Genomic DNA, 22,500 nt, shown 5'->3' on the forward strand with positions numbered 1-22,500 from the left:
CGCCTAGTCATCTCTCCGCCACTTATCAAAGGACATAAGCAGCTCACCCACCATGGCTGACCAAGATCAAGATGCCAGTCAGCCCCTACAAGAATCACAAGCCAAAGAGATAACTTATCTTAGCGACATTCATCTTTCACTGCCTTCAGCCGATACTACAGTCAAGGAAACCTTCACTCGAGACAGCCAGGCTTCAAAACAGACTTCTCAAGACGAAGAGCACCATATGACGAGATCCACCGACCAGATCTCCGACAGACCAGTAGAGGCATCTAATGTACCACCATCAGACACCAGACCTCACCGCCAATCAGGTCCAAGCTCAGACGCAGTTAAGACTCTTGGACCCACACGGACCAAAGACTTAGACGAAAACATACGAGAAGTAGGGAAATTGGTAGGCCAGATACAGGAGAATCTACATGCTGGTAGCTCAATAAGCCCACAAAAGGCCCGCGAGCTACATACCATACTGTTGAAACAATGCTGAGCTCTAAAGGAACGCCTTGTAGCAGTCAGATATCTGAAACTGTCTACCCCATACGAAGACTCTTGTTGTGAACTTTTTGATATCTCTGACAATCTAGTTAAACAATTAGCTCAAAATACTCGAGAACCCCCAGATGCTCAGCTCACCCAGACTAAACAGAATGACGTTACAGATCTGAAGCGTAAGGAAAATGAATCTAGAAACACTAAAACAAACCCAGGAAATTCTTCCATTTCCTCCAGCTCGAAGCACTCTTCTGGGACCCATTCTTCAACTTCTTCTCGTAGACGTCTTGCGCGATCAGAAGCAGCAGCTATTCAAGCCAAGTGCCAAATGATGGATAAACTTCAAGAAACCCAACGAAAAGAGGCTGAACTGAGACATCAAATGGAGCTACAGAAGAGAAAGATCAAGCTGGAAGAGGTTCAACGAGGAATGGAGGAGACTGAACGCTTACAGAAGATCAGACTAGAAGATTTCCGACGGGAAATGGAGGAAACTGAACGCTTACAGAAGATAAAGCAAGAAGAAGCTCAGCGGGAAATGGAGGAGGCGAGGCGCTTCCAGGAGCTTGAAAAACAAATGATTCAAGTAAAGCTGGAGGAAGACAGAGCAAGACTACAAATGGAATTGAACGTAGCCAATGCCGTAGAAGACGCTCTCAATCCAGCAGCACCAAAGGATGAAGCAAACTCCGTCCTGAACTCCTTGCCCTTGTGTGATCCCATTAATGAACTGTTCTTATCTCGCACTGAAAACCAAGACATAACTGATAGGGTAAATCCCACTACAAGGCCTAATAAAGGAACAGCCCTACAGACGAATTATACCCAACCAAGCATTACTAACCTTGGGACAGATGCTAATTTGAGTAACATGCCCCATCACATACCAATGAACACTGACCCAAGGTTCAACCAGGTGCATACAGATCATACTAGAGTTCCAGTAACGTATCATAACCCCAACGGCTTGCGTCGAGACACTCCTATGAACACACAAGTCCACTTCAAGCCTGATCTGAGTCAGTGGCCACATTCCTCACAAGGACAACCCCAAGCAGGTCAAGGACTGCCCATACAGAGCGAACATTCACTGAATGCCAGCGCGCCACCCTTCACCTCAAGGTATCCTGCTTTCTCCGGTCAGACTAACACGGATAACTTGCATGAACAGAGACATTGCATTTATCCCCAAGAAGATGCCGTTCCAACCACCTACGTCAACCTCGCAAAATCAATTGCAGATGCTCTCACAATTAGCAGGCTTCCCGTTCCAAAGCCACCAGTGTTCAGAGGGGACCCCTTAGAGTATCCATCATGGTTTGCAGCCTTTCAGCACATGGTGAGGAACAGTGCAGTTGGACCAGAAGATAAAATGCTGATGCTTCGAGAATTCATCGAAGGTCCAGCCAAAGTTGCCGTTGGTGATCTCTACTATGATCTCGGAGAAGAGTCCTACAATAGTGCCTTAAAAATATTGAAAGGGCGTTTTGGAGAAGACTACACCATCGCCGAGGCATTGAAAGAAAGACTGGAGGCATGGCCAGAAGTGAAGGATAAGGATACAGTCTCCCTCAGAAACTACGTAGACTTCCTCAGACAGTGCTGTGTGATGGCGAAGAAGATAACTGGACTTAGTATCCTAGAAGACCCTGCACAAATCAAACGTCTAGCCCACAAGCTTCCAGACTCACTAGCATTGTCATGGGGGCAACGTGTTGCTGATAGCAAGCTCTCCTGTGGCAGATATCCAAGTTTTGCCACCTTTGTCAAGTTTCTGGATAGCAAATGTGAAGCTCTTCACGAAGCAGGTCTTCACAATAAAGGTAGAAAACGAGGTGCTGACCAGTCACAGCCTACCAAGGCCAAGGGCAAGCAGACCTACACAACAATCAGCGAAGTGGACAAACCGGAACAGGAGAACAAGCCGGGAGAAGACACTGCAAAGGACCCAGCAACAAATAAGTTTCCTGCACAAAGAGGTTGTCTTTATTGTAATGATAAACACTTTACCCCAGATTGCAAGAAGTTGGCAGAAAAACCCTATGCAGAACGAAAGGAGTTTGCGATCAAACAAAAGCTTTGTTTCAAGTGTTTGAGAGGCTTCCATGCTGCCAAAGGGTGTTTTGCTAAGGTTTCCTGTGACACTTGCAAAATGAAGCATGTTACAATAATGCACAACCCGGATTTCAATCCCACGCAGAAAGCCACTCACCAAGTCTCTTTGATTGACGAGGAAACGGATATGAAGTTTGTTGCCACTACCAAATGTGGAGAATGCCTCTTTGATGAAGTCAAGAAGAGTTATGCCGTCGATCACCACATCACCACAAGACTTTACTCCCTCTATATGCCAGTATATGTCTCGTCTGGACTGGACCCAAGCAAGGAAATACTCGTCTACGCCATGCTCGATACCATGAGTGACACGACTTTCCTTAGCGATTCGGTGATGAACAGGCTTAACCTGGGAGCACAGGACTCTGTTTTGAAACTGACCACTATGACTTCCAAGGCAGAAACAGTCGAATGCAAATCGTTCACCAATCTACGTGTGAGAGCCTATGATTCCAAAGAGACTCTCAAAGTTCCAAAAGCCTATTCCCACCCAGAGATCAGTGTTGATCGGAGCCAGATTCCCACGCGAGACACTATACTTTCCATGTCTCATCTTGAACACATCGCCCACTGTTTCCCCCCTCTCTTGGATGCTCCCATCGCCATTCTATTGGGCGTCAATGTATCTGAAGCTCTACGCCCTTTGGAAGTAGTTTTCGGTGAACCTGGCCAACCCTACGCTCAACGAACGAGACTGGGCTGGGGCCTAGTTGGAGAGGTCGCGGCATCATGTGAACAAGGTGGACCCCCTGCAAACGCCTTCGCTTCAAAGACTCTCGAACAGCCAAGACCGCCCACCAGAAAATCTGCCTTCTGTTTTCGCACTAGAGATCGCACTAACGAACACCTGATTAGGCTACTGGAAAAAGACTTTACTTGTCCTGATGACCCCCCATCCTCTCAAGAAGACAGAAAGTTTATGAACATTCTCAGTACAGGCATTGAGCTGAACAGTGAGGGACATTACCAGATGCCCTTGCCCTTCAAGGATGGAGAACCCCTACTCCCTCCAAACCGGCATTTAGCACTACGGAGACTTTACAGTTTGAAACGTCGGTTCCTCTCTAGTCCAGAGCATTTTCAACTCTATGGAGAATTCATGAGCCAAATGTTGGAAAGACGAGATGCTGAAATAGTGCCAGAGGCGGAGATCAGCTGTAGCCCTACATGGTATATCCCTCACCACGGAGTCTACAATCTCAACAAGCCGGGAAAGATACGAGTGGTTTTCGATTGTGCAGCCAAATGCAATGACGTTTCATTCAATGACTTTCTCCTTTGTGGACCAGACCAACTGAACTCATTACTGGGTGTCTTGTGCCGATTTCGTTGGTATCCAGTGGCCTTTTCCTCCCTCAACACAGAGACTACCTGAGGTTTCTGTGGTGGCCGAACAATGACTTGAACGCAGCTCCAGTTGACCACCGAATGAGGGTGCACTTGTTTGGAGCAGCGTCCTCCCCTGGCTGTGCAAATTTTGGGCTGAAGACATTAGCTAAAGACAACCAGAGCATCAGCCCAGAAGCTGCCGACTTCATTCAAAACGACTTCTATGTCGACGACGGTTTGAGCTCCAGACCTGACAGATCTACAGCCGTGGAGCTTCTCCAGGGAGCTGTAGAAATCTGCGTGATAGGAAACCTGCGGCTCCATAAAATCGCTTCCAACGACAGTCGGGTCATGTCTTCATTTTCCACCACTCAGGTCGTGAAGTCCAGCAGCGTAGAAGACGGGCTAGACCAGAGCAAAAGGTCAATTGAAAGAGCTCTAGGAATCCGATGGAATCTGGAGACTGACACTCTACACTTTGTCCATGAAACGAAGGCAACGCAAGTAACAAAGCGTGGTGTCTTGTCTACAGTGGCCTCCATCTTTGACCCCCTGGGACTAGTTTCACCTATCATTTTGAGAGGTCGCCAAATTCTTCAAGAAGCCTGCAAAGAGGGAATCAGCTGGGATCAAGACCTTCCCCCCTTCATCCTGACTCGATGGAATGAATGGATCCACGACCTTCGATCGTTATCTTCCCTCCAAGTGCCAAGATGTTACTTCACAAACGCCCCTCTTCCTTGGAGTGGAATCGAGTTTCATCACTTTGCAGATGCATCCAGCAAGGGGTATGGCGAGTGCTCCTATGTCAAGCTCTTGGATGCTGAGGGTAAACTTCACAGCTCACTGTTGATGGCGAAGGCTAAGGTTGTTCCAATTCGAGCTGTTACCATTCCCCGACTTGAACTCCAAGCTGCAGTGCTAGCTGTGAAGATAGCTCGTTTCCTGGAGAAAGAACTTGGCCACCTAGAGGCTCAACACTACTTTTGGACTGACTCTCGTGTTGTCCTCGGCTACATCTACAACCAGACAAAGAAGTTCCACGTGTTCGTGTCAAACCGCCTGCAAATGATTCAGGACTTCAGCCAGCCTCATCAGTGGCATCACGTGACAACGAAAGAGAACCCTGCTGACTATGCATCAAGAGGTCTTTGCGTGCAAGACTTGAAGAATTCCTGTTGGTTCTCTGGTCCTGACTTCCTACGACAAGAAAATCTTCAGTATGACCCACCAGACGTGCCTGTTGAAGACAATGACCGAGAAGTGAGATCCCATTTCGTGTGTGCACCAACGAAACCTCGAGATGATGCAGAGGAATTGGTCAAAGGATTCTCCACACTCGAGAAGCTAATTCAAGTGGTGATGCGCATCATGACCTGGCTGCGCCTGATCCAGAAAACAACTACTCCAAGCAGAGATTCGGTTGCGACCCCCCTGGAAGATAGGGAAACTGCATTTGAGCGGCTCGTCAGGAGCATACAGTTGATCTACTATCCTGTTGCATCGCGATCCACTCATGCAGAGTTGAAACGTCTCGCTGCCTACACTGACAACGAGGGCCTGCTCAGAGTTGGTGGACGCCTGTCAAGTTCTGAGGAAGACCACAAGATCAGACATCCTCTCATACTGCCACGCGAGTCTCACTTGTCTCTGCTTCTTACCAGGTACCACCATAAGAAAGTTGGACATCAAGGTCGTACGACTACTTTAGCAGCCCTACAGTCAAGAGGATTGTGGATCTGTGGTGCACGTCGCCTGGTTACATCTGTAATCCACAGGTGTGTTCCTTGCGCCAGACTGAGAGGAAGACCAATGGAGCAGAGAATGGCTGATCTCCCTGCAGAGAGAATAGAAGCTTCACCTCCCTTCACCAACACTGGCCTGGATTGCTTTGGACCCTTCACAGTACGGCACGGCAGGAAGGAAGCAAAACGATATGGACTGATCCTCACCTGCCTTGCATCACGTGCTGTCCATCTGGAAGTCTTAGAAGACATGACCACGGACTCTTTCATCTGTGGACTTCGAAGATTTATTGCAATCCGCGGCAATGTCAAGACTATTCGATGTGACAGGGGAACCAACTTCGTCGGTGCAGCTTGAGAGTTTAGACAAGCTCGTCATGAAATGGATCCAGACAGGGTAGTCAAAGAAATGGTTGAACGGAACTGCAACTTCATCTTCAATCCTCCTCATGCCAGCCACTTTGGAGGCGTCTGGGAACGACTCATCAGAACTGTTCGCCAGGTGTTCTCCGGACTGCTCTTGGAGCATGGAAGCAGGCTTACTTCAGACACTCTTTCAACTTTATTCCATGAAGTCGCCAGTGTGGTCAATAACAGGCCTCTCTGCGTGACTCAGCTGGAAGACCCGACTTCTTGCGAACCTCTGACACCCAACCACCTGCTCACACTGAAACCGGAACCGATCTTTCCACCTCCAGGAACCTTCCAGAAGGAAGATCAGTATTCAAGAAAGAGATGGAGGAGAGTACAGTACCTGGTAGAACAATTCTGGACTAGGTGGAAGAAAGAGTATCTGCCAACACTGCAGCCGAGACGAAAGTGGTTTCACCAGAAGGACGCTGTGCAGCCTGGCATGGTTGTTCTTCTCATTGAAGATGGAGCTCCGAGAGGCACCTGGAGAATGGCCCGCGTCGAGAAGACATATCCAGGTGGCGATGGCTTGATTCGGTCGGTTCAGCTGCGGGTCTCGACCTCAGTGAAGACGACCAAAGGTTTGCCTAAGGTGCAGACATCTTTCATCGACCGACCCATTCACAAGCTGGTCCTACTCCACTTGAAAGACACTGAGTAGCAGTGATTACTGTTTTTGACATTGTCTGTTTAACTTTTGAAAGACTCGTTGACAGCGTAATGCTGGTTTGCTTCTTGCTCAGGCCAGTCTAAAGCGGATTACCCTTTGACTTTTGTTTGGCCTTAAAGACTGGGTGAACAATTTCAAGTTCTCTATTTCATTGTTGATATTATTGTGACTAATGATTATTTCAAGTTTACCTTGTTTAGAGTTTTGGAAGCTGCATGCAGCTTCGGCCGGGAGTGTGCTCGCCTTCATAGGCGAGAATTTGTATGTGCGTTTTCAAAATGCAATCTTTGGGTGTTTGTTGAATTGTCACTCTCCTCCTTTTCTTCTTCACTCTCATTCCTCTTCTTTTCCTCTTACTCTTTCCCTTTATCCACCTCTGTTCCTTCTTCACCCCTTCTGTACTTACCCTCTTCTGTTCCTTCCCTTCTTTCGTTCTTCACTTTCTGTAGGCCTCTTTTGGATTGGCAGTGCACGGCCATTCCCTCTAAGGCCTGTTGTCTTGAGCACTTTCTTCTTTCTTATTTGCAAACTCTTTTTGCCTGCTCTAGCTTCTTCTCTATAAGTATAAGTACTGTTTCCTTTTTTTTTGCTACGTTCTTCCCTTATTTACTGTTCTTTTCCCTAGCTCTTCATTCTTTACTTTCTTTCTGCTCTTGCTCTTTTAGGTCTCTTTAACTTCTATACTGTTCAAAAAAAGAAACGCATAGTTGCTACTTGCCAAATTTGTTTTATTTTTCGAAAAAATTAACAGAAAATCCAATATTTAGATTATTTGTTTGAAATTTGGTATGGACACAGTTGAATGCACACACAGTTCATTTGCATCTTCAAATCAATCAGTCAATCAATACGATTGGGTGCCGAGGTTGTCAAGTCAGTAGGGGGTGTGACTGCCTTGAGCAGCAACAACTGCCCGGCACCTTCTGGGCATGGACTGGATCAGATGCCGGATATCTTGCTGTGGGATGGTGTCCCACTCCTCCTGAAGTGCCTGCAATAGATCGCGGTGATTTGCCGGCGCTTCTTCTCGCCTGCGCACACGTCTGTCCAATTCATCCCAGAGGTGTTCTATCGGGTTCATGTCTGGCGACATGGATGGCCAGGGAAGCACCTGGACATGGTGGTCGGTGAGGAACTGGGTGGTGAGTCGTGCTGTGTGCGGGCGAGCGTTGTCCTGCTGGAATATGGCATCCTGGTCAGCCAGAAGAGGAAGGGCGTGTGGGCGCAGAATTTCCTCCACGTATCGCTGGGCAGTTATGCGCCCTTGGACGTGCACCAGGGTGCTCCTTCCAGCGGTATTGATCGCCCCCCACACCATGACGCCTCCACCACCATGAACGGGTACCTCATCCACACAGTTGGGCGCGTAACGTTCGTTTACTCTCCGGTAGACCCTCCTCCGACCATCATGTCGCTGGAGCAGGAAGTAGGACTCGTCGCTGAACCACACGTGCGTGTCTCCAGTGATTCCGGACGGTCCAGCGAAGGTGCTGGTTGCCCCACTGCACTCGGTTCTGGCGATGGCGGCGGGTGAGGACAGCTCCTCTGTGAGGTCTGCGAGCTCTCAAACCAGCTTCATGCAGGCGGTTCCGCACGGTCTGGTCCGATAATCGGTGTGGCCCGGGGAGAGCCTGGACAGAAGATGAGGCCGACAGGAAACGATTCCGGAGGTGGCGGAGCCGTATGAAGCGGTCGTGAGCAGCAGTTGTCGCCCTTGGTCTTCCCGCTCGTGGCAAGTCAGCAACGGAGCCAGTGGCTTGAAACCTGACCCACAGTCTACTGATGGTGCTCTGGGACACGTGGAAGTGCCTGGCGATTGCACTTTGACTTTGGCCTGCTTGTAAACGACCCAATGCAATTTGGCGGTCTTCTCTGCTCAATCGGGCCATCTTTCGTCGCTGAATTGTCGTCTGATTTCTTTGTGGCGAACAATCCGCTTTTATGGGTTTTGGAAGACATGGTGAGAGCTCAATATTCCCCGAGTTTCACGAGATTACACTGAAGCATGACGAGTGGTCATGCCAAATGAGCAATTTTGACATTGTAGCCACTGATAACGCATGCGTCACGTGCAGAGCTCACTTGTGGCAATGGACGAAAGGTCGACGACCAGATAAACATTTTCTGCAGTTTGGTGGATATCCTTGTAGCCATATAACTAAATTAACCAAATATTACAAGCTATGCGTTTCTTTTTTTGAACAGTATATCTATTTATCGTTCTTTCTTTTCTTCTCTCTCTCTCTCTCTCTCTCTCTCTCTCTCTCTCTCTCTCTCTCTCTCTCTCTCTCTCTCTCTCTCTCTTTCTCTCTCTCTCTCTTTCTCTCTCTCCCTCCATTTCTATCTCCTTTCTCTTTCTCCTCTCCTTCCCTTTCTCTTTCCCTATATCTCCCTCCTTCCATCTCTCCCTCCTTCCCCCTCTCTCTCTCTTTCCCTCCTACCCTCTGTCCATCATTCCTTCTCTCTCTCTTTCTTCAATGTGTGTTGACCCCTCTGTTATTCCTTCTTGTTTGTCGTGTTAGCCAAAGCTTCACTCTTTCACCGGTATCGGCGTGAGTTTTTGTAACGAAGTGTGCGCTGATTTCGTGCTTGTGTTGCTTGGCCAAAAAATTCAGTTGTGTTTTTGTATTGAGCACTATTCAGAAAAGGGTATGCGGGAACTGAATAGCGATTGAAGGTCATTTTTCCACTGGCAACCGTCGGAGGCAGTAGGCTTAAGGTTCAAGGAAGCCTATCTTTTTTTTATACTTCAGTGAAGTTTATGGTCTGAAGTTAGTTTCTTTAATGGGACAATGCGCAGTACAGTTTTCAACAGGGTCAGCGTCATGGTCACGGCACAGGGTATTCAACAATAAACCTCCCGTAACATCATCACCTGCGTGAATTCTTCAGCGTGAGAAAGAGGCAGTTAGCGTGTCCCATAAACTGAATGCGAGTACAACCCTCCTCTTCCTTTTCTTTTATACTAAGGGTAATGCGTTTGAGTGCAGATCTTTGTTTGAGTGCAGATCTTTGTGATGAGGCCGTTAATACTAAAACAAGAGGCGAAGCCTTCAAGGCTCACGTAAGAAATCGACAAACAGTAACACAAACTCAATCACTCCGTCACACATACACACACACAGTAAGCATAGGTGACACGGTGCAAGAGTGCGAGACACTAGATCTAGATCTGTCTGTCTGTAGCCTACTTACGGGGACACGACTGCCAGATGGCCAGATCGACACTGCGCTTTCGACAGCGCAGACACTGGAAACACGCTGTGCAGATTAACCTGTAGGAAATCTCCTTTGGTATCTTCTTTATCTATTTTTCTGGAGCTACGAAACCGAACAATGTGAAATCGTCTTCTCCGAATCGGCGAACTGCAGCTCGGTGATAACTGTATCTATACCACAATCCTTCACGCGATCTGACCTAACCTTGACCCCTGACCTGGTCTACATACCACACACGACACAAACCAGTCAGCTGTTTTTACCCCCCCAAAATCCCCCACCACCCGTTTTCTTTGGATACACACTTTAACTACATACGTGCCGACGAAATGTTGATCATTGCTTCAATACTTTGAAGCTGTTGCTTGAATAATAACCAGGTAAAATTAGTATTTCGGTGTTCAGTCAAATGTTAAAGTTTCTACCACAGACATACATACATACGCACGCACGCACGCACGCACAGACAGACAAAAGTTAGCATCGCATAGGCTACACTTACGTGAGCCAACCAGTTACCTGACCCCTACCATATTAAACAAACAGATTGATTTTACATAAGGTAGTGTCTATACAGTGGAACCTGCAACACGGACGCTCCCCAAAATCAAAATCGCATAAGCAAGGTTCCCGGGTTAAAATCAACGACAAATCAAAAAGCGAAAACTTCGCAAGTTTTGCATGTCATTGGAAAGAACAATCAAATTTGTATCAAAACAGTCAGTTCTGTTCACCTAACTTGTCTAACAATGACGTTGTGGCATGCTAAGCAGGTGTCATTTTTCTCAGAAGCCATTAATGATAGTTTTTGAAGCCGTTATAAGTAATGGTAAATAAAAACAGGACATTTCCCCCGAAACCTTCAAACTTTCAGTGATTTGTGTTAACAAATTCCGTAAAACACACATGGAATCTTAAGTCATGTGAGATATTAGTTACTAGAGGAATACCCGGCTTCGCCGGGGTGAATCACGAGACAGAGACAGATAGCGTGGCGGTTCACCACAATCACCTTTGAAGGCGAAGTCCTGTCAAACGGGATTGAGAATTTTAGAGCTTATTTATTAGCCCTATATTATCTGTTATGGCTTCTCAAATGCCAGAACATACAGACAGACAAAAGCCGCCAGACCCCATCACAAACAGAACTCTACAATCCACAGGTGTTGCCTCCACACACACACACACACACACACACACACATAGACACAGACACATAAGCCGTATATATCTATCTATATATATAAATATATAGAGATAGATGACAGTGGATTTTTCGATAAATAGATTCGACCTTTGCACTTTTACAGTGAGGACAACTTACGGGTACATGCAAGGAAAGCCCACAACTTCTAAGGCGAACAACTCTGCAGAGTCTGCTGTGAAGGGCGACGGTAGTCTCCCTGTCACACTCGACCCCCTTTGAATGAACTTAGGTCCCTCCCAGGTGGAATGGGAACAGCACGAAAAGGATTCATGTCGAGTCCCATCGCTGTCGACGACGCCAAATGCAGGGTTCGTACAGAGTCCTTGAACCCTGGAAAACTCCTTGAAAATTGGAAAACCTTTTCCAGGCCTTGAAAAGTGCTTGAAAATAGAGTTTTGTTAAATAGTCATTGAAAAGTACTTGATTTTTCCAAATTGTTGCCTATACATTTCGTCAGCAGCTTGTCTTATTTAAAAAAAAAAATGCAACCCCCTTTTTTTTCGTCAAATACAGTACACACATTTTGGGAGAATAAAAGATCGAGTGAAAACAAAAGCAGACGAACTAACTATTACTAGTTACCTGTAGTTGCTTCCCTTCCTGAAGGTAAGCTTGGTGCTTTGCATTAATTTGGGGAAAATCATGTCCTTGAAAGGCATTTATTTGGTCCTGGAAATGTCCTTGAAAACTCCTTGAATTGTATCAGCTCTGCCCTGCAGGAACCCTGCAAATGTAACCGAGTGCCAAAACACCACAATCACCTTTGAAGGCGAAGTCCACTCAAACGGGATTGAGAATAACTGTTATGGCTTCTCGAAGGAAGGCCTGAACGTACAGACACACCAAAGCCGCCAGACCACATCACAAACAGAACTCTACAATCCACAGGTGTTGCCCACACACACACACACACAAACACACACACACACAGAGAAGCCGTATATATATATGTATATCTATATCTATAAATATATAGAGATAGATGACAGTGTATTTTTCGCGTGGCTATAAATTGATTCGACCTTTGCACTTTTACAGTAAGGACAACTTACGGGTACATGCAAGGAAAGCCCACAACTTCTAAGGCGAACAACTCTGCAGAGTCTGCTGTGAAGGGCGACGGTAGTCTCCCTGTCACACTCGACCCCCTTTGAATGAACTTAGGTCCCTCCCAGGTGGAATGGGAACAGCACGAAAATTATTCAGTGGCCTGAACATTTCATGTCGAGTCCCATCGCTGTCGACGACGCCAAATGTAACCGAGTGCCAAAACACCACAATCACCTTTGAAGGCAAAGTCCACTCAAACGGGATTGACAATAACTGTTATGGCTTCTCGAAGGAAGGCCTGAACATACAGACACACCAGAGCCGCCAGACCACATCACAAACAGAACTCTACAATCCACAGGTGTTGCCCACACACACACACAAACACACACAGAGAAGCCGTATATATATATGTATATCTATATCTATAAATATATAGATAGATGACAGTGTATTTTTCGCGTGGCTATAAATTGATTCGACCTTTTCACTTTTACAGTAAGGACAACTTACGGGTGCAATCGTGACATTCTAAAAATAGTAACGTAGTAACGGAAATATGGATTGACGCCACACGAAGGAAGGGAGATAAACGCTGAAAACACTGGAGAAGATAAGGAAGAGTTGCTGGGAATGGATTCAGAAAAAAACCAAAATCGGTTCAGCGCTGCGCGCTGAGAGCACGTATTGAAATATCTCATCGATGAGGTTGTGTCCGGGGTGTAGCTGAATACGGACTCCAAATTTGAAAAAGATCCTCCAAGAACTTTGGCCGTGCATCGCAGACACACACACACACACACACATACACACACACACACACAGACAGACAGACACAAGTCGTATATATATATATATAGATAGATGGTGTAATGTGACATGACAGAAAGAGTTTTTAGAAAAACAAGTAGTGTGAAGCGATATTACTACATTTCGTCAATCTGTCAAACTCGCAGATAATGCTGCGTCGCTCACAAGAAATAACGGTTTTAGGTGTGATGAAAGAAAGAACAGGGCCTGAGTACGGTGATAAATACAAGACTTATTTTACAACCATTTCAAAAATACATACATTCCCCGTGGCTGCCCGCATAACGAAATCGTTTTTCTCGTGTTTTGAACTTGCCAGTGTTACAGCACAGAGCAGAGTCCGTCCCGCACTTTGCTTTGTGTACATCACGTGGCCACCCAAACATCCGCACAATGCAACATTTTCAGGAGAAAAACACGTTTATTTGTTTGCTTTGTCTGTATTACACATTTCTATTTACATTTACCACTGACACACCAAATTGTATACTTTAGTTTGCAAGTGAATCATTATCATACAAAATAACGTTATCACGAGACGAACAGAGATCTCAGAGATCGTCTGCTTCTCAACTGTTTCGCGCAAATCGTGTAATATCTATTTTTGCGGAAACCTCCCGAAGAAATGCAATCTCAGCGGCTTCCACCTGCAACATAGTCGTGCTTATTTGGAATGTGACGTCCTGTACTTCGTCAGTCACACCTATCTTGAAAACTAAGCGTCGCACAGAACCAGCGCCCTTCCATTAGAATGAAATTAACAGACTGCATTTTTATGTTATTTTTTTAACAAAACATAATAATTTGTAATAGCCAAAGAAACAAGAAGAAGTAATAGCCATGCGCCAAGAAATCACTTAACACGTTCACGAAATAAGCGTGCAGAAAGTGACAAGCCAGTATAGCGCAGTACCATCCCCTTGTCTTTAGTGACCAAAAAAAGGCACCCTTGCAAGAGATGAGTCATGTTCGTTTCATCACTTGCACCACTCTGAGTGTGTGAATTGATAATCCTGAATTCTGACCTCACAGTTGTTAAGTCCTTAGAATTATCAATTGCCTGCATCATGTTAATATACATGTATGCAAAACTATTGTTTCATTTTTACAATTTACTGTCGTAATTGACTTCCATTTGTGGTAAAACAACTGACCCAAAAATTAGCATGACTGACCCTTTCTGAGGCATAATTATTATCACACATCTTCAACATCCATTAAACTTATGTAGGTTGTCCAGTATATATCTGAGCTTAAATGAAAACCAGCATTGCATACTTGAGTTTAATTTTGTAGTTGAAAACAAGCATGACACAGAGGAATCCCCAAATGAGACCAGTATTGTAGAAAGTACCATATATGATTTATTGTGACTTTCCTATGTATAAACCAATACAACAGTGCTTGAAGAGAGAGGTTAAAATTCTCAATATTTTTTGGACAGACTGTACATTAGTTGTGCGAAGGGGAGTCAATCAGGCATTTTGGCCTCTTCCTGTTTTTGCATGTTTTCAGCCTGTTAAAAATTTATTTTTTGAGCATTTGTCTTCATTCATACCTCATTCTTTAACTGATTTTTACAGCTGCATTACTGACTGACCCTGTGGTGGTGACAGAGCTGATCAAGGAAGAGGAGCTGAAGGTCAAACACCTGGTGGAGAAGTACAGTGAGAAGATGAAAAATCTGCATGTAAGTGTGTTTAGACAAAAAGGGTATAATTTGATCAATGATAATACGAGGGCCAACTGAAAAGTATCGGGCCCGACCAAGAAGGAGTTGACTTACAAGTCTAGAAAAAGTTTACATTTTAACATTGTCCCTCCGGACCTACACACACTTGTTCCATCTGTGCCTCAGATCCTTATTGCCGTTGCTGCAGAAGCCTTTGTATTGCAACCGTCAAAAGCAGTCATTGTCCGTTTCGTAGTGCTCAACTCTGGGGTACTTCCTCATGGTTGCAGACATAATATCGTTTGAGGGTGCCAAATCTGGCGAATACAGCGGACGGTTAACGATATCCAAGCGGAATTAAAGCTGTGGTCTATTTATGACTTTCCGGGACTACGAGGTTGAAAAGATAGGAATGGAAATCATGTACAGAATTCTGTACAGCAAACGCTACCTGAAACCCCACCGATACGGCGTGAATTTTGCAGGGATAACATCCGGTTTGCTCTCTCAAGACTGATCATATTGGGGTACTTCCTCATGGTTGCAGACATAATATCGTTTGAGGGTGCCAAATCTGGCGAATACAGCGGAGGGTTAACGATATCCAAACGGCATTAAAGCTGTGGTCTATTTATGACTTTCCGGGACTACGAGGTTGAAAAGATAGGAATGGAAATCATGTACAGAATTCTGTACAGCAAACGCTACCCGAAACCCCACCTATACGGCGTGTATGACCTTGAGAGCTTCAGTCAACGCTTGAATTTTGCAGGGATAACGTCCGGTTTGCTCTCTCAAGACTGATCATATTTTATCTTCAAGAGAGATCAAGGGGAAAAAATTAATGCCCCTGCGAAGATTCGAACTCTCGACCTCGAGACCACTAGGCTACTGCGCCAATTGAGAAAAAGAAGGAAAAACATTGATATGAATCCATGTTATGTTATTCTTGAAGCAGCATGATTTATATTTCTATCCGCCAACTGTTCAGAAATGAATACATGTATAACTTTTTCTTTGATGTCTGTTTTCAACTCCACAGAGCTTTGGAGAGATTCAATTACTGTTCTTGTCATTTTTCTTGCATGTTGTAAATAGCGATATCGCAGCTATTTGCACGGCACGAATGTCGTGTAGCATGACGGTGTAAATATGTACTGCGATTTCGTGAAACATGTTTGCAAATAAAGGCAAATTAGAATGGCAATTTTTACGTACGTTTTTGCAACGCATGAATGGTAATTCAAGCGTAAAATGATATAAAAAAATATATAAAAGAATTCTATCTTTGACAACACTGGTGGAGTGGCCTATCGGTTAAGACATCGGATCCGACATTCCGAGGCCATGAGTTCGAATCCCTGCCAAGTCGTTTATTTTTTCTGCTCGATCCTTCTTGACAAGTATGCTCAGCTATGAGAGAGCAAACACTGCAAAATTCAAGCGTTGACTGAAGCTCTCAAGGTCATACACGCCATATAGATGGGGTTTCGGGTAGCGTTTGCTGTACAGAATTCTGATTTTCATCCCAATCTTTTCAACCTCGTAGCCCCGGATAGTCATAAATAGGCCACAGCTTTAATGATTTGTTGCCTTGGAAACCAAGAACTTTCGGGCAGGGTCCTTGTCTATTACTTGTCATCTACGCTACCGGCTATTTCAAGCAAAAGAGAAACAATTTATACTCCTTGTAGTGGTGTAATATTGACTGTCTTAATACTGGAATCTAGTAGAACTACATTATCATTGGCTAACTAAACTGAGCAACAAAATTATTGCAACCATTTTTGTACCCTAACTAAAACATTAATTCCGTGTTATTTCATTGAAACTTTATATGCCACCTTTTTCGGATCAAAGATTTCTCTTATAGGTATCACATGACCGCGCTGCCGAAGTAAGGATACCCCCAAAATCGACCTGACAAAAACGTAAGGTACCAATTAAAAAATCGACAAAAATTCAAAATAGGCATAACTTAGCAATGTTTAACTCATTGGAGTCGCGTCCATATCGGTCGTTTCGTTCCCTCAAATCGCGCTGTTTTTTGCATTTTGTAAAAAATCACAGACACACAACCACACAGCATAACAACATAAAACAAAATCTATCAGAAAGAATTACATGTGATCTTTATGAAAACCCTAACCTCATGATTGAGGCTGTAGATCCAACTGTGTGACACAACCCAATATGGTATCCAAAAGGTTTTGAGCGACGCCATGTTGTTTCGGCAAATTGACTACGTCGCAGTCCGCACGGAAAAATCAGTGCTGAAGGCGACAAACCAATGCTAATTGTAGGTAAAGGGAAGCAACTCCTTTGAAAATGAACGTACTTTTAGTTGCCAGTTACGTCCCTGCAATTCTCGTCGCTCCCAACAAGGAAAAAAAATAACAAATCTTGCCGGTGATATATCGCCGGCATGCCTTTTACGTAGTAGAAAAGTGCCGGCGATATTTCACTGGCACAACTCGAATGAGTTAAAAGGAGGAGAAAGCCAAATCAATTATCTATTCAGAATAGGTTGTTTTGTTTTGCTATCTTGCGTATCATTTGTTATGTCATTTCTACTGATGCAGGTGTGGAATGCATGAGCAGTAGAAAACAAGCGTTTTTTGCATCCATTTTGAGGGGTACCATGACAAAAAGCGCTGTATTTTAGCAATGCCTATAAATGGATTGATTCGAAACTTTCAGGATCTCAAGTCTACATACGAGACTTACCCTGAGTAAAATTGTGGATCACGACATGTTCGTACTCAGATGTTATGCACTCTTCTGGAAAATGTTTTTAAACCCGTCACAGGTTTGTGAATTTACATCCAAAAAAATCATGACACTGCATGCATTCAGACAAATGGTTGTTACAAGAACTGCCAAAGTTTCATTTGAGTATGACCACTGACGGACATTTGCTTGCCATGTAAACACATGAGAAAACAAGAGGCGAAGCCTTCAAGGCTCCCATAAGAAATCAACAAACAGTAACACAAACTCATCCGTCACACACACACACACACACACACTCACACACACGCACACACACACACACACACAGTTAAAACTAACGCATCATATCAACTCCATGTATAATTTTCAAAAGAAGGCAAACAGATAAAATGACTGTGTATTTGTTGTTGGTGCAGTTGTCCTTGAATGAGATCTTGTGCAATCCTCACACACACACACACACACACACACACACACACACACACACACACACACACACACACACACACACACACACACAGGCACTGTGTTCATTTGCAAATCTACCATCAGCTTATCTGTCTTTTGCACTGCAGACACTAAGCAATAGGTACCCGCCATGTGGCCACTTTTTCCACTGCTGTCCTCAGTCCCATACTTTTCATCAAGACTTGTCACCATGCCGAGTGGATCTAAATTCGGAAGTCTTCATGTGGCTGAGGCATATCTGACATAGCGTCAATCTTGTAGGTTAACCTCCTTTCTGAAACAAATGGCAAAATGCGATTAGTTATGATGACTACAACCTACACAAATATAAACAGTGTTTTGAAACAGAATAGTCAGGTTATACAAGCCACTTTACCTATGCAGCATGGTAACCCTACAATATGCGAAACATGTCAACTGACTGCAGCAGCCTGGTTCTTAAAATAATTCTGACGGTCAACACAACCAACACACTATTCACATTCCATTTTAAGGAGCAATAGAGGTACTCTCTGAGGGTCTTGTTTAAATGATAACGATCAACTCAGGAGGGAAAAAACAAGAGAGGAAAAAAGAAACCACATCAACCGCAGAAAAATACAGAATCACTGTGACACATGTACCATTAGGCCTATTTACAAACAAATGCCACAGCAAGCTTTATTTGGACGACTGTCGTTGTCTCAAAACTCACATTCTACCTTCTGTCCGAAAGAATCTAATCTTACGTTGTACTGCCTTGAAAGAAAATGCCAACAAAGACAAGAAAGCTGTTGCAAGGTAAGCTTACCAAACGTTACATAGCGAATCATGATAGTGCGTAAACAGCAAACAGTACAATCAAAGAGAGAATCGAGTCTGGAATGAAACGCGATACAGATCTAGCATTCAAAAACTGTCTTTCAAGTTCAAGGAAGTTGTTGCAAGGTAAGACTTACTAAATTGTACAGACAAAACCATGACAGTGCATGTTTTAAATATGAGGAAAAAATCGTGATCATTTTGACTTTGAGAACAGATTCATTCCGTTTCCTTATATCTGCATGTTCAAGTAAATGATGGACAGTTTTTTTCGGGCAGAGTAAACTTAACTTGAGACTCTTCTGCAAGTCTTGAAATTCACATAAATCGAACCACGAACAATTAAAGACATCCAAACATTACAGGCACTTTAGATCAACTCATTTCACTAGAGGTGACTGCCTAGCACTGTGTTTGACATCCGTGTCTGCTGAAATAAAAAGAAATTAAAACAAAACGGAGTAACAGTAGGTGACACGTTATCAGAGTGGGAGACACTAGATCTGTCTCTGTACTTACCGGGATACGGCTGCCAGATCGACACTGCGCTTTCGACAGCTCTTCCTCGCGTGGACATTGGAAAAACGCTGTGCAGATCAAATTGTAGGAAATCTCCCTTTGGTAGCTTCTTTATTTACTTTTCTGGAGCTTAGAAACCGAACAACATGAAATCGTCTTCCCCGAATCGGCGAATGCAGAAGTGAGAACTGGAGAAGTGAATCTATACCACAATCCTTCGCGCGACCCCTGACCTGGTCTTGACACCTGACCTGGTCTACATACCACACACCACAGAAACCAGTCAACTGCTTGTACCCCTTCAAAACCCCCCACCACCCGTTTTCTTTGGATACACGCTTTAACTACACACATGCCGACACAATGTTGATCATTGCTTCAATATTTTGAAGATGGTGCTTGAAAAATAACCAGGTGAAATGAGTATTTTGGTGTTTAGTCAAATGTTAAAGTTTCTACCACAGACATACACACGCACGCACACACGCACACACACACACACGCACGCACAGACAGACAAAGTTACGATCGCATAGGCTACACTTACGTGAGCCAAAAATGGAACGTTCATGCTGTTTGCTATTGACAGCGGTTATTGCTGAATGCCTCTCAAAACAAGCTGCGGTCACAGATGACTGGACATGGCTGTCACACTGCAATCCTCCCAAAAAATTGATCATGTTTACAGGACTAGGAAACGTAAACTGGTACCTGACGTTCATGTCTGGTCAATTTTGGGGGTACCCTTACTTCGGCGGCGGTAACGTGATACTTATAACAGAAATCTTTGATACGAAAAGTGTGTCAGGTAGCCAAGTGAAGAGCCTTTAATGGCATATAAACTTCAGGGTTTCATTTATTAGTGCGCCCTGCGCCATTGGTGCATTAAATCTGAAAATGTCCTGTCACAATTCCCTTCAGTGCGTCAAAGGGCGCATTGAGATTACATACCATTGCGCCATCAAATGTACACTCTACATCGGATCACACACACACACACACACACACACACACACACACACACACACACACACAGATAACAGGGGCCCGGTAGCTCAGTTGGTAGAGCACTGGACTTGTGATCGGAAGGTCGCAGGTTCGAATTCGGGCCGGGACGGACACGGGTCAACTTTATGTGCAGACCCAGAGACGGAAGCCATGTCCCACCCCCGTGTCATCACAATGGCACGTAAAAGACCTTGGTCATTCTGCCATAAGTGCAGGTGGCTGAATACACCTAAACACGCAGACACCTGGGTAGCGCGACTCCGTTGCTGCTAGCTTTCCACTGGGAGGAAGCGACCCGAATTTCCCAGCGATGGGACAAAAAAGTAATGAAAATGAAAATGAAATGAACAAGAGGCGAAGCCTTCAAGGCTCCCGTAAGAAATCAACAAACAGTAACATAACACAAACTCACTCACTCCGTAACACACACAGAATAGTCAGGTTATAAATACAAGCCACTTTACCTATGCAGCATGGTGACCCTACAATATGCGAAACATGTCGACTGCAGCAGCCTGGTTCTTAAAATAATTCTGACGGTCAACACAGCCAGAAATGCCAACAAAGACAAGAAAGCTGTTGCAAGGTAAGCTTACCAAACGTTACATAGCGAATCATATGATAGTGCGTAAACAGCAAACAGTAGATCTACAATCAAAGAGAGGATCGAGTCTGGAATGAAACGCGATACAGATCTAGCATTCAAAAACTGTCTTTCACGTTCAAGGAAGTTGTTGCAAAGTACTTAAGACTTACTAAATTGTACAGACAAAACCATGACAGTGCATGTTTTGAATCTGAGGAAAAAATCGTGATCATTTTGACTTTGAGAACAGATTCATTCTGTTTCCTTATATCTGCATGTTCAAGTAAATGGTGGACAGTTTTTTTCGGGCAGAGTAAACTTAACTTGAGACTCTACTGCAAGTCTTGAAATTCACATAAATCGAACCACGAGCAAAGACATCCAAACATTACAGGCACTTTAGATCAACTCATTTCACTAGAGGTGACTGCCTAGCACTGTGTTTGACATCCGTGTCTGCTGAAATAAAAAGAAATTAAAACAAAACGGATTAACAGTAGGTGACACGTTATGAGAGTGGGAGACACTAGATCTGTCTCTGAACTTACCGGGATACGGCTGCAAGATCGACACTGACTGCCGCGCTTTCGACAGCTCTTCCTCGCGTGGACATTGGAAACACGCTGTGCAGATCAAATTGTAGGAAATCTCCCTTTGGTATCTTCTTTATTTACTTTTCTGGAGCTTAGAAACCGAACAACATAAAATCGTCTTCCCCGGCGAATCGGCGAGGTGAGAACTGGACCACAATCCTTCGCGCGACCCCTGACCTGATCTTGACACCTGACCTGCCGTCTGCATGCCAAACACGACACAAACCAGTCAACTGCTTGTACCCCTTCAAAACCCCCCACCACCCGTTTTCTTTGGATACACGCTTTAACTACACACATGCCGACACAATGTTGATCATTGCTTCAATAATTTGAAGATGGTGCTTGAAAATTAACCACGTGAAATGAGTATTTCGGTGTTTAGCCAAAAATGTTAAAGTTTCTACCACAGACATACACACATACATACATACGCACGCACGCACGCACGCACGCACGCACAGACAGACAGAGTTTACCATCGCATAGGCTACACTTACGTGAGCCAAAAATGAAACATGATATAGCGGCTAATTCTCAGATGGCACCATATTGCACCATTTTGCATCTTTCGTCACAACGCGTACAGGCCTCTTTGGTGCTTCTTGCCGACTATGTCCCATCAGAATTTGGTTGAGGGGGACAAATGTCCCATTGCCTTTTTCTCCCAGGTTAAACCCTGAACTTTGAATAAAATGACACGGGAATGAATGCTTTAGTTGGGGTACGAAAATGGGTGCAATAATTTTTTTGCTCAGTTTACTATATCAGGTACAGAAACCAGTTTGACCTGAGGACACTAGAGCTCGAACTTGTGATATGGTTTTCGCCCACAGGTGCAATTACTATGAGAAAAGTATTGGCAAGGCCATCAGGTGACTCCATGGCTCTGTCGTGAGGTAAAATGCAAGCGCCCGTCATTTACCTTACCATATGGCATCATCTATGTTACCGTTATGTAGCTTGAATACACACATGTATACAATGTAGTACGACTTTTCAGCTTATTCTAAATCATGACGGGCACCCATTATCACGTGTTGGTGAATGATAAAGCTAGCCCAAAACA

General features: G+C 44.5%; 1 protein-coding gene across 1 annotated transcript in view; it reads left to right on the plus strand.

Annotated features, from left to right (window-relative positions):
- LOC138977067 (universal stress protein in QAH/OAS sulfhydrylase 3'region-like) overlaps positions 1–22,500 on the plus strand; it is an 85,728-nt gene that overhangs the window by 49,103 nt on the left and 14,125 nt on the right. The window contains exon 3 of the mRNA XM_070349988.1: positions 14,635–14,741. Coding sequence (XP_070206089.1) covers positions 14,635–14,741 — 107 coding nt within the window. The remainder of the gene's footprint in view (positions 1–14,634; positions 14,742–22,500) is intronic.

Source organism: Littorina saxatilis, linkage group LG9 (assembly GCF_037325665.1).
Source record: "Littorina saxatilis isolate snail1 linkage group LG9, US_GU_Lsax_2.0, whole genome shotgun sequence".
NCBI lineage: Eukaryota > Metazoa > Mollusca > Gastropoda > Littorinimorpha > Littorinidae > Littorina > Littorina saxatilis.